Source organism: Dermacentor variabilis, chromosome 5, assembly GCF_050947875.1.
Source record: "Dermacentor variabilis isolate Ectoservices chromosome 5, ASM5094787v1, whole genome shotgun sequence".
Lineage (NCBI taxonomy): Eukaryota > Metazoa > Arthropoda > Arachnida > Ixodida > Ixodidae > Dermacentor > Dermacentor variabilis.
The window spans coordinates 17590891-17602950 of NC_134572.1; the positions used below are offsets into that span (position 1 = coordinate 17590891).

General features: G+C 45.1%; 1 protein-coding gene across 1 annotated transcript; it reads left to right on the plus strand.

Moving 5' to 3' along the window:
* Positions 1–212: 212 nt before the first annotated feature.
* Positions 213–1760, plus strand: LOC142582145 (acetylcholinesterase-like). Its single transcript, XM_075691541.1, has one exon. The coding sequence runs from the start codon at positions 213–215 to the stop codon at positions 1758–1760; it is 1548 nt and encodes a 515-aa protein (XP_075547656.1).
* The last annotated feature ends 10300 nt before the right edge of the window (positions 1761–12060 follow it).

Here is a 12060-nt window from a genome sequence, read left to right on the forward strand (position 1 = left end):
ATCGGCAAAGCACAGCCTGAACTGCCCTGTAGCGAGAGTGAAAAAACGCAGTAGTGCGAAAGCTGTGCTAGCACAAGGAAGCATCCAAAGCCCCTTTATTTTCCGCCTTGCGGACATGTTTGGCGTGTCTCTCAAACCTTAGTGTACATGCCTTGGGCTGGTTGGCTGATCCTTCCGGCTAGACAGCCAAGGGCGAATGCACAGACGTAGACATGTCTCGCTGGGGAGCAGTCATAGTTACCACACTGGCTTCACTGCTCTGCGGTGCCGAACGGCCCGTGGTCCGCACACCTTACGGGCCAGTGGAGGGCGTACGTTTGTTTCACCAAGGAAAATACATAGACGGTTTCTTTGGAATCCCATTCGCCCAGCCACCTGTCGGCCAGCTCAGATTTCGAAAGCCACTGCCTGTGAAGCCTTGGAAGATCGTGCGAGACGCCAGCCAGTTTCAGCCGGCATGTATGCAAACCAACCATCTCTTGAACCGCGATGTTTTGCTCAACTACTCCACTTCCTCGTCCGAGGACTGTTTGCACATAAACGTCTGGAGACCTAGCTGCATCCCTAAAAACAACTGTGAATACGAGTCTCCACTGCTGCCCGTCGTACTCTTCATATATGGCGGCGCCTTCCAGTGGGGCGACGCGTCAGCCTTCTACAACGACGGTATTGCGTTCTCCTCAGTGAATGAAGTTGTTTTTGTGAGCTTCAACTATCGCACAAACGTATTCGGATTTCTCAGTGATTGGTCCTCTGATGCACCCGGGAATCTGGCTTTTTGGGATCAACTGCTGGCCATGCAATGGGTGCGAAGGAGCGTTTCCACCTTTGGTGGTGACCCACTGATGGTTACTCTGTACGGTCAGAGTTCAGGAGCCATGTCTGCTAGCATCCATGTCTTGTCTCCAATGAGCAAAGGACTTTTTAAGAGGAGCATCTTAGAAAGCGGCACGGCATTATCGCTGATAGCATTTCAGCGCCGCAATAAGATGAGCTTTTTCAACAACCTGGTTGGACAGCTAAATTGTACCGATCGCGCGAGCAACTCGTCAGCGATGGTGGAGTGCATGAGGAAAGTGAACGCCCGCGAAGTAATTCACAAGCTCGCAGCAGTGGGCCAGTTATCGAGCATGTTCTTTCCAACCTCAGGGGATGCGTTCGTGCCACAGTACCCTATAGATATCGACAATGTCGACTGCATTAACGGTGAAGAGATGCTTATGGGCACTACGCTTGACGAAGGAACCGTGTTTTTTTACCACCCGATAAAAAGGCTTAGAGACTTGCAACCTCTTTTGCACGACTATTACGAGGGTGCTACAGCTGTAGTGCTGAGCACATCGTTCTCTATTCCTCTCTCAGTAGCACGCCACTACATCTCGACTTTATTTCCGAACTCTGCGATTAACCTCAGTACTGATGAAATACTACAGACTCTTAGCCACTCATTTGGAGACCCTGTGTTCGTCTGTAGCACAAACTTGTGGGGGGAGCAGCTGGCTAGGCGAGGACACGACGTCTACCGCTATGTTTATGGCCATCGTACGCCACTTGGAATCTGGGACGAGTGGATGGGCGTTGTGCACACGGACGACTTGCCGTACATGCTGGGTTCTGTGGCGACGTTAAAGGAGAACCTACGGGCAAAGCGATGGGGCGACTTGCCGGAATGGTTCAGAAACTACAATGCGACATCTGCGGAACTTTCATTTAGCATGAACCTAGTGAAATCCCTTGGAGCATTTGTAAAGACGGGGTAAGTGGGTATATCTTTCTCTTTGCTCTTCCTGTATACCATGAATTAGATAGTTGGACCGGATAGTGGTTTGCCAGGGAACACTACGCCCCCTCGGCCTCTTTAACTGCCACCCCCTCCTCAGAAAAGAAGAAGGATTGCAAAGCAATGCTGGCGAGGAACTCTTACCAGACTTATGCCAGGTTTGCACAATCCTTGATCACATACCAGTGAAACCATGCCATGTTCCCGCCAAACATGATCACGCGGGCGCGACGTACCTTGCTCTCGGAACGCAATTTCGTTCATACACGCATTACATACGTGATATTTTCTCAACCGCCACTATAGGTTGCACCCTTATCTATATAACGGGATTAATTAAATATTATTCATCCGTGAATCAATAATCATACACTGCGTAGGTTGCCACATGCAAATCTTGAACTACCTCTCTGCAAATTTGAGCTTTAAATACGTATCGCCATATTCGTATAGATATATTTAAATTGATTTCGCCGCAACTTAAGGCGTTTCCGGGAACTAACCAGTACTTTATTTTTCAGTTTGTCATGACAGATACGTACACTATAAACTTTTGCGCAGGTATATTTAGCGAAGTTTGTCTGTATCCTGTGCAAAGTTTCGTTCGAATTCTGTCTTTAGTTCTTATGCAACTATTACGCTAGTTACTTCGTGACCCTAGCGACGCCCTTCAATTAGTGTGTCTTTAATAATTTTTTGTGATTTTCCCAATTGTCCCAGATAACACTTTAACTTGCGCACTGTGTTTTACCCGCTATACTCCCTCCCATTTTCCCTCGATATTGACTGCTAGTTCTGGTGTGTAATTGGTTATTAACTCCAGGTGCACCTACTTGCAATTAGCGAAATTTCCATAATTTCTCGTTAACCGAGCAATTAAATTAAATTTTGCGATTGCTTCTCAAAATTATGAACAATGACATGTGCATTCCTGCAAAGTTTCTGGCTGTTCCGACTTTTAATTATCTTGCACTAGTAGGTGCGGAAGCTCGCGCTGCAAACATTTCTTTGGCACGTCTTTCTCCGTAAGGCTGATTGCAGTACTTTTATCACCTTCGCAATAAAACTTTTGTACACAGTTTTGTTTGTACATAGTTTGATTACCTGTAGTGGTCAAACATCGCTGTTACATAGGCTTCAGGTGTTTTTACTAGGACAAGCAATCAAACAATGCACATACATACATACATACATACATACATACATACATACATACATACATACATACATACATACATACATACATACATACATACATACATACATACATACATACATACATACATACATACATACATACATACATACATACATACATACATACATACATACATACATACATACATACATACATACATACATACATACATACATACATACATACATACATACATACATACATACATACATACATACATACATACGTACGTACGTACGTACGTACGTAGCAATGGTCAAGTCATGTTTGCTTCGCAATGAATAAGGGAATCTTCTTAATTACTCACCTGAACATCGCGATTTGCAGCGCAAGTCACTTTCGCCTCTTCAGATAATCCCCTTGATCAGACTGCATTGCGGTACCTGCCACCGGCAATGAAAAAAAAAAGAAGACGCTATTTCATTTCATTTCATTTATTTTTCCCTTAAAGGCCCGAAGGCATTACATAAGGGGGGAGCAAAATCAAGGTCAAAGAGAAAGAATAAATTGACAAAAGATAACAATAACAAATAAAGAGTATGAAACAGTTAAATGTTCTTGTCACGCGTATACAATGCACAGTAAATTTCACGGGAATTAAATACGAGAAAAAAAAATATATAGATGTATATATGAAGCACTCAATTAATACACGAGAAAAATACAATGAAAAAGGCATCACACGGAAAACAAGTAAAAATAAAGATAATCAACGGTTCAGAGTGCCGAATCTAATATGATAGGAACCTTTTGCCCTCACGAAAAATGGTCATTTAGTTTATCCCGGAATGATGTGCGGTTAGTGCATGATGCGATGGTATTTGGCAGGCCATTCCATAGTGCTATCGCGTCCGGAAAAAATGATGACTTTAGAGCTAGGGTGCGACAGTTGATGCGTGCGATGCTATGGTCATGGCTTAGGCGGCTGGACGTCCTGTGCGGGGGTTGCAGCTTTTCGTGTCTCGTGCGTGGGTGATAGTAGAAATGATGAAGAAGACAGAGGCGAGATATAATGCGGCGTGACTCGAGTGATGGGTGGCCAGGGAGTGTTTCAGCGCGTTAATACTGGTTTTTCTTGAATAGCATGATGATATAAATCGGACGGCGCGATTCTGCACGGCTTCAAGGTCAGCGGCGAGGTACGCTTGTGATGGGTGCCAAATGGATGAGGCATATTCTAGTTTTGGGCGAATGAATGTTATATATGCTAGTTTTTTTATGTCGGGGGATGCGGCCTTCAAGTTACGGTGCAGGTATCCGAGTGTGCGAGAGGCTGCAGCGCAGATGTTTTGAACGTGGGTTACCCATGATAGCGATGGTGTTAGATGGAGGCCAAGATATCTGTAGGATAATGCGGAATCTATGGAAAATGAGCCAATACTGTATTGGTGCAGATTCACGGTGCGTTTTCTGGTGAAAGACATGGATTTGCATTTGTTAATGTTTAAGGAGAGGAGGGATTTATCGCACCAAGAGGAGACAGTGTCAAGATCGGACTGAAGAAAAGATGAATCGCTGGTTGCCCTAATCACTCTGTATATGACGCAATCATCGGCAAAAAGCCGTAATTCCGATTTTATATTGCAAGGGAGGTCATTAATGTAAATTAGGAATAGTAGTGGTGACAGGCCAGCGCCCTGAGGGACTCCCGATGTTACATTGGAAAGAGGAGAGTGGCTATCATTTGTGGAAGTGAACTGCTTGCGCCCTGAAAGAAAACTTTCGATCCATCGGATTAGGTTGACGGGTATTCCTAGTGTTCCTAGTATTCCTAGTATTCCTATTCCGTTCTGGTAGAAACGCGGCCTTTTGTGTGGGCCGGGGATGTGTAGAGTTACTGTATATGCTACCACAGGTAGCAGAGTTGCGCGTCTGTTTTATCACACCGCTGGCGCTTCTATTGGCAGAGCGTCATCACGTGGTAGTCAAGCAACCGTGCATTGCGGAGAAGCAGATGCTCGGGCCAATTTTTGTATTTCCCGACGCCGCCGCTGCAGCGAACTGGATTGACACAATTTATAATTCAAAGCGAATCCGGCCGACCTTGGCGTTCGCTGTTCGCGTGCGGGCTAGCTGCGGAGAGCTAGCTATATAGCTATGTCAATGTAGCTATGTCAATCCTGTGAGAGAAAAACCTTCACTACACTCCCACAGAAGGTTACTTTTGGAATCCCTGCAGTGAAAAGGCACATAATGAAGTGGTACTTGCAGGTGTGGCTGATATCCAGTGTGGCTGATATCCAGTGCCTGCTAGTAGGTGGGTACGTTTCTACAGCAAGTCTAATGGGGTACCAGTGTCGAAATACTAATGGTTGGTCATTGATTCACCAGTAATGTTTTAGACTGCCTACACGTTGAGAGCTTTGGCACATAAGCAGGTATCTCTAATGCAAAACCGAGTACCCATTATACAGTGTTCAGTGCAGTGCCGGATTATGGGCCCAGTGCCGCGCGCTGGATGCTGGGCAGGCACGGCGTACTCAGAGGCACTGAGTACTGGTGCGAAAAATAACTCTAGCGCGTTAAATACGCGGTGCCTGGACACTGTATATATTTTGTTGGAATACAAAAAGCAACAGAGAGCGATTTGGTGCAATAAAAAAAATAAAAAAAAGCTCCGACCAGGATTCGATCGTCGGACCTACATATCCCAAGTCCGGTACTTTAACACTGCGCCACGCACGCCAGGACGAGAACATCAGTGGATAATATGCCATGTCAAGGATCGAGAAGCAGTTTTAGTTTCAGAGATGTCTCGCTCAGTCATGGTAGATGCGCTATCACCCTGCATATAAAACTCACGCCTGTACCACAAAGAAAATATTGCTGTCCGTATTCAGTAGCATGCTCGAAAGTGCCACAACATCTATTTTCACTTGCGACTGGCATTTTACGTTTGAAAAAAAGTCCTAAATGAACCGCCGACCCGAGACGTTGTATGGGCTGTTACTACTGATTTGGATAGCTCTTTCTTGTTCTTCACGCGAAGGATATGCAACGTTTTCTTAGTTCAGTGGTGCCTTTCAGTCGACACGTCTGTCTAGTCATATATCTTCGTCAGAGAAGCGCAAGCTAGTGCCGGGAGCCTTCCGCGACAGCACATATATACCTGTGTTTATGACGCGTCACATCGGCGCTCATCGCTACTTGTGCTGGCACTGTAAACATGAAAAAAATGGTTTATTTAAGAACACCGATGCGAAAGCTGAAATATAGAGTGATTTATCCGTGTTAGACTTCTTGATTCCTGAGCCTAGGCGCGCCGAGAGCGTGCAGACGGACTCGGCGGATACGCTAGGCCGAAGCTTCGGTGACGACCGATCTCGGCGCCTTTTTCTTGACGATCTTATGCAGTCAGCTGTTTCGATGCGCTTTGTTTGCGATTAGGCGCACAAGCAGTCCAAAAGCGATGCAAAACCACCACCGGTCGATCGACGATACGGTAGGCATGCCGCCTGCAAAAAACGGAGTGCGGCTTCGCCGCACAGATTTGGTTGCTTCCCAGGCAAGATGGCGGACCTACGCGCAACTCTGCTACCTGTGGTAGCATATACAGTAACTCTAGGGATGTGCGCAGGCGAGCGCCATCTGGATGGTGTTGCAAGAAACAGGGCGCACCACTCTATGAATTGTAGAAACGCTAGAAAAGGGGTTTGTGTTTGAGTTTCCGCGTAACGGAATTATGCTTTCTCGTATATTCCAATTACAATCTGACACTATCATGTCTGTAGGTTGTGTGTAAGCCGTAGTTTATGATTTTTCAGACGCCTTTTACTTCAAAAAATTCAATTAGTTCAGTAACATCTCTGCGCTACATAGAGGGCCTGCGTGGTTGGGCATGTGTGGTTCGGAATGATGTGTCGGTCACAAGGCGATCGACAATGGACGCGGGACGCCGGATTTTTTTGCGAGAAGGGGCCCTAACGCTGTCGCCTTCAAGAAAAAAAAAAGAACACTTCGAACCGAACAAAATTGTGTGGTATATAGGTATTGCTTGCAACGCTCACTGCAAACGAGGGATAGCAAACGCCGAGATCACTCGAGTAGCAAAACCCCAAGCGAACGTATACAGATGTATACGTTCGCAACACCTAAGGGCGCGATGATCGTCGTCAAGTCGAAAAGGCTGGAAGGTTGCCGACGGTGTCCCAAAACTACGCCATACACGACTGAAGGCCCAAGGCGAAGAGGGCGCAGAAGTAGTCTATCAGCAAAGGCTACACTGCATTGTGATTCTCGAATCTGATGTCCGGCGCACTTGACCCACAGATGCGGCTTTAAATGTGCTACAAGCTCGGTGATACTTACCGTACTCGTCTGTCTCTTTACATAGTGTGGTTAGTGCTAGCTGATTTGCCGGCCTTAACTGCGGAGTCAATATGTACTACATACCTGGAAGGAGACGTATCGCCGCCTCCAAGCGGTTCAATATGACGTGGCTTGCCTCTCTTGTGCCACCTATGGTTTCAAGTGGCATTCACGAATTTGTACCCATTTCACCTCAGAACGGCCGGCATTCACAAGTGCAATGTTTGTGAAGGCAAAGGAGCAATTGCGCACCTTTTCTCGGAGTGTTCGCGCTTCCATTCGCAAGGAAACGCGCTCTCCATCGCGTGTCACCTACATGAGTCAGGTATCAAGGAAGAAAGAATTCATGCATCCTAGTCCAAATAATCTATGCTAGAGTAATTTGAAAAGCACAGCTGTATTTTGTGAAAGACTGCGAGCGCTGTCAGGTGCCTCATTGACTTTTCGCAGGCATTTCCTTCTCTCACATCTTGCTTCCTCTCGCCTCATATGTTCTACCATTTCTCTTTCCCAGAACAGGGCAGCCAACTAGGAGTTTATTCTGATTAGCCGCTCTGCCTTTACTGTCACATTTATCTCTCTGTATTAGATTATTTAAAAACGTTATATATTATCCCAAAGACTTTCCGTTTTGTTGATTGCACGTCACACTAATCTGTAAATTACTATTGCGACCACTAGTAGTCATTTACAAGCTTTTTACTGATGTATGCTGGAATAACAGTGTTGCATTAATTTTCATTCATGCCTCATTATTGAATGAAAATGACTATGTTTTTTGCACAACAATGCGTGCATTACATTGCTAGACGACAAAGAAAAAAAAAAGGACAGCCATTGGTATATCAGGTTTGCATTCCATTGTTCACTGCCTGGGAACACGCTGTAGGCATATATTGCTTTAGCGCACTGCTGCACACAGCTTTTGAGGTACAGCACAGTCGTGGTGGCGCTCATACCTTTGTTCCTCCCCAGTTTCTGCAGGTTTAAATAATAACGGTCTTTAGGAAACATACACCCCAGGATGTCTCTTCAGTGGCGGATTGGTCGCAACAGGGGTGATTGTTTCGCGCTACGTCCACAAATTATAAATTTTCAGGTGATAAATTAGTCGCAATAGAAGGAAGATTAGATGAACATTGCTCTATTTTTACGCCCGATATAAGTTGGTAGCGCTATCCGATAATATAAGGTAGCCGTATAGGAGGCGCGAAATGGCTCGTTAGCAGTGAAGATGATATATAATCAAGGAGAATCACTGCAGCAACAGCGCAGCAGTCGAATAGAGAAACTGATTTTGATATAAGCGCCCCTATAGGAAGTATGAGCAAGCCGTCTGAAGGACTTCGTCATTTCGCTGCTGTATGAAACACAGTGACGAGGCTACGTCGACGAACGCTGTGATGGGTGTCGATTAGCGGTTTGTTATTCTTTGTTTCTTTTGGGCGCGTAGGATATGCATCAAGGAAGGACACATGGCTTTAAGCGAATTTATTTTGCGAACCCCTTTCGGGAGATGCTCGCGCTCTATGGAAACATTCCGAAAAGGAAGCAGCGCGAGAAGACACGGACGGAGACAAGACGCCAAGGACGAGCGCTGACTTCAGCTCTCGCCCGTGTCGTATTGTCTCCGTCCGTGTCTTTTTTGCGCTGCCGCCTATTCAAATATGTACCAAAACGCCCAATTGGCCACGTTAATTAAGGACACATGCTGCAGGCAATTTCGTGTGGCATTTAAATTATGCAGATCCAACTTATATGTTGGAACTTGTGTGATGCGAGAATTTAGTTAAGCGTTTATAGATGAACGCTGTGCGATTGGATGCGCTGTGTACAATTGGGCTCATTTTCATCCAGTACAACGTGTAATATCATGCAATATTCATGTTTATGTACCACGGAGGTCACAATTTTAGTACCATGCAATGCTTATGTCTATACTCTACACTGTTCGCAAGCTATTCCGAAATGTATATAGCGAATGATGCGGATACAGTGTGAGAAGTCGACGCAGTGATGTCACGAGGACGAAGGCCATGTATGATGCTTTTCAAGGCAACAATGGTGATCAGAAGTGTATGCAGACAGAAGTACGACACATACGCAAGTAAATTTCCTAATTCTATACCACTCGTGTCACAGTCACTTCTAGTCATCCTGAGCTATTCGCCAGATGGAAATATATGCAGTGCCAGGCGCCCAATGGTCCAAAGAATGGTGTATACCGAGCATAACAAAATAAAAGAAGCCGTTGAATATTATGCACTATTGTACTATAGACGTACTATAGTACTATAGACGAGCCCACAAGTATTAAGCTGGTTTCAATTAGGTATTTATCATTGCGTTTGACTACACAGAGTAGACGATCGCTAGCTATAGCACTACTTTGTCGTTCAAAATTCATATCAGTCTATTCGGCGAGAAACTTACGTACTTATACCAAACACCCCAGTATATGGAGGAGGGGCGAGTGAGCACTCACTCACTCACTCACTCACTCACTCACTCACTCACTCACTCACTCACTCACTCACTCACTCACTCACTCACTCACTCACTCACTCACTCACTCACTCACTCACTCACTCACTCACTCACTCACTCACTCACTCACTCACTCACTCACTCACTCGGTCGGTCGGTCGGTTGGTTGGTATGAAGGGACGAACCACATTGTAGATAACACCGGCGGTGGCCTCCTTACCCGGCGAAGCATGGGAGTTCGGTGACGTACTGTTTGAGCCGCAGTGGCTCCCAATAAACCTGAGCGACTGGCCAAACGGACATAAAGGCAGTGCCAAGTACCCAATCGTCAAAGAATGGGGTATACCAAATATAAGAAAAATGATGCGCCATTCCTCTCTGTGAAAGCGGATGACTAACGAAGCTGTTAGGAACCGAGGTGACACCGAGGTAACAAAGAAATTTGAACGAAAGTACGAACAAATTTATTGTCCTGATCGGCGGTCATCGTGACGATAGGTGCGCACACATATTCCATGATGAATTACAGTGATGAGACCTGTGGATTCTGCACTGCATCTTTATGTGTTTTCCCCTTAGTTTTATTATCGGTCCATTGTCATTGTATAAGTAACATGTGCGATAAAATAAAATGTTTAGTTGAGAGTTAGCGCTGTGTATGTGTCTTGTTATTCTTGGTCCCTGTCGTGTCGTGCTGCTCCGTTGTCTATTATGAATCCAAACCAACTAGCTCGGCAACGTGTCCTAGCGAATCAGTGAAGCCTGTTTTGTTATTTACTTCGTGATGAAACTGAAGATATAGATTATCGGTGAGCGCATTCTGAAGAGCATGAATAACTAAACACCGTCGACAAAGAAATAGAAGCGGCAGATGGCATTAAACGATTAAATAAACAAGAAGTTGACACGATGATAGAATTTTTCTATGCATAAACTCGGTACCTCGGTAAAAGAATAAAGTAAGAAAAGAAAGGAAGAAAAATAACAGAAGAAGAAACAAGTCTTCTTAAAAGCTTAAAATATCATTTAATGCCAAGCACAACTGTACTTAAGTTATAACTAAACTAATCCTCAAATAAAAAGCACGCCTCCCGGCCGTCACACGAATGAGCGCGTATTGCGCAAAGAGTTTAGATCCAACGTAAATGTTGGAATATACAGGGTGTCCCAGGTAACTTTAGCCATACTTTAAAGATATGCAAATGCCACATAGCCGGACCGAACCAAGCTAATGTTGTTTGTCCTTGCTTGGAGCTACTCAAATTATTTTTTTTTCATTCTGCCTCATTAGATAGTCAGTCTTAATTAAATAATCAACTTGTCAAATATTATAATTGGATGAAAAGTGTAAATGAAAAAATTGTAGAGCGACATGAAAGCTTACCGATACAGCTTTCTGTTACTCAATACGAGCTACATAAAAGTGTTTTACCGAGCGTGAAAGAAGCCCACTAATACACGAAAAGTGTCTCTAACGGCCAGTAGTGCGGCAATCTTGCGTGTATTCTTTAAGTGCTGTCAAACCGACGGTGAAGCGCACAAGCGCACAATTGCGTTTACATTCACCCTGTGCAACGTATACTATCATGCACTGTTCATTAAGACGTGTGGAAAGTCGTCACACGTGCACTGTCACCGGTGCGGTTTGAAAAGCGTGCAAAAGTTTTTCGACAACGCGTGACCCCGTGGGACTCAGTATTATGCGTTTCTAGAGCCACCGCTGGCCTGAGTATTTGGCCGAGCACTGACGCTTATTTAGGTCAAGAACACTGCGAGCAAGAACTTGGACATGGAGCTCAGAGATTCTATCTGCGCGCCCTTCCAGCACGTTAAAGCTGGAGCGAATTGGCGGTCAAAAGGCGGTAACGCTCGCTCCGCTAACAAATATGCCAATATTTTCGATATGTAAAATTCGCCGCTGCGTCTCAGACGCTATGACGAAGGCGCGAGACTTCAGGTTCGGTTCCCTGTTTCGATGGCCACATTCCCATGGGCGTGGAAAGCAAGAGCACAGATGGATGCATTTATACACAGGGGCACGTCGAACAACGCCAAGGTGGTTGAACATTGAACGCACACAACCTGCACGACTTCGGATAAACTTGCCAGCAGATGGAGCTTAAGCAAAGGATAACGCACTCCGCGCCATTGGAATGTTCTCTGAACGTGAGAACTGCAGGCGCTAGTATTATTAGCTGAAACTAGGCACAAGACTAAAAAGCTTTGGTTAAATGGCCATTCAATGAAAATTGTAAGTATTAAAGAATCGGAATATTGCCAACAGTAC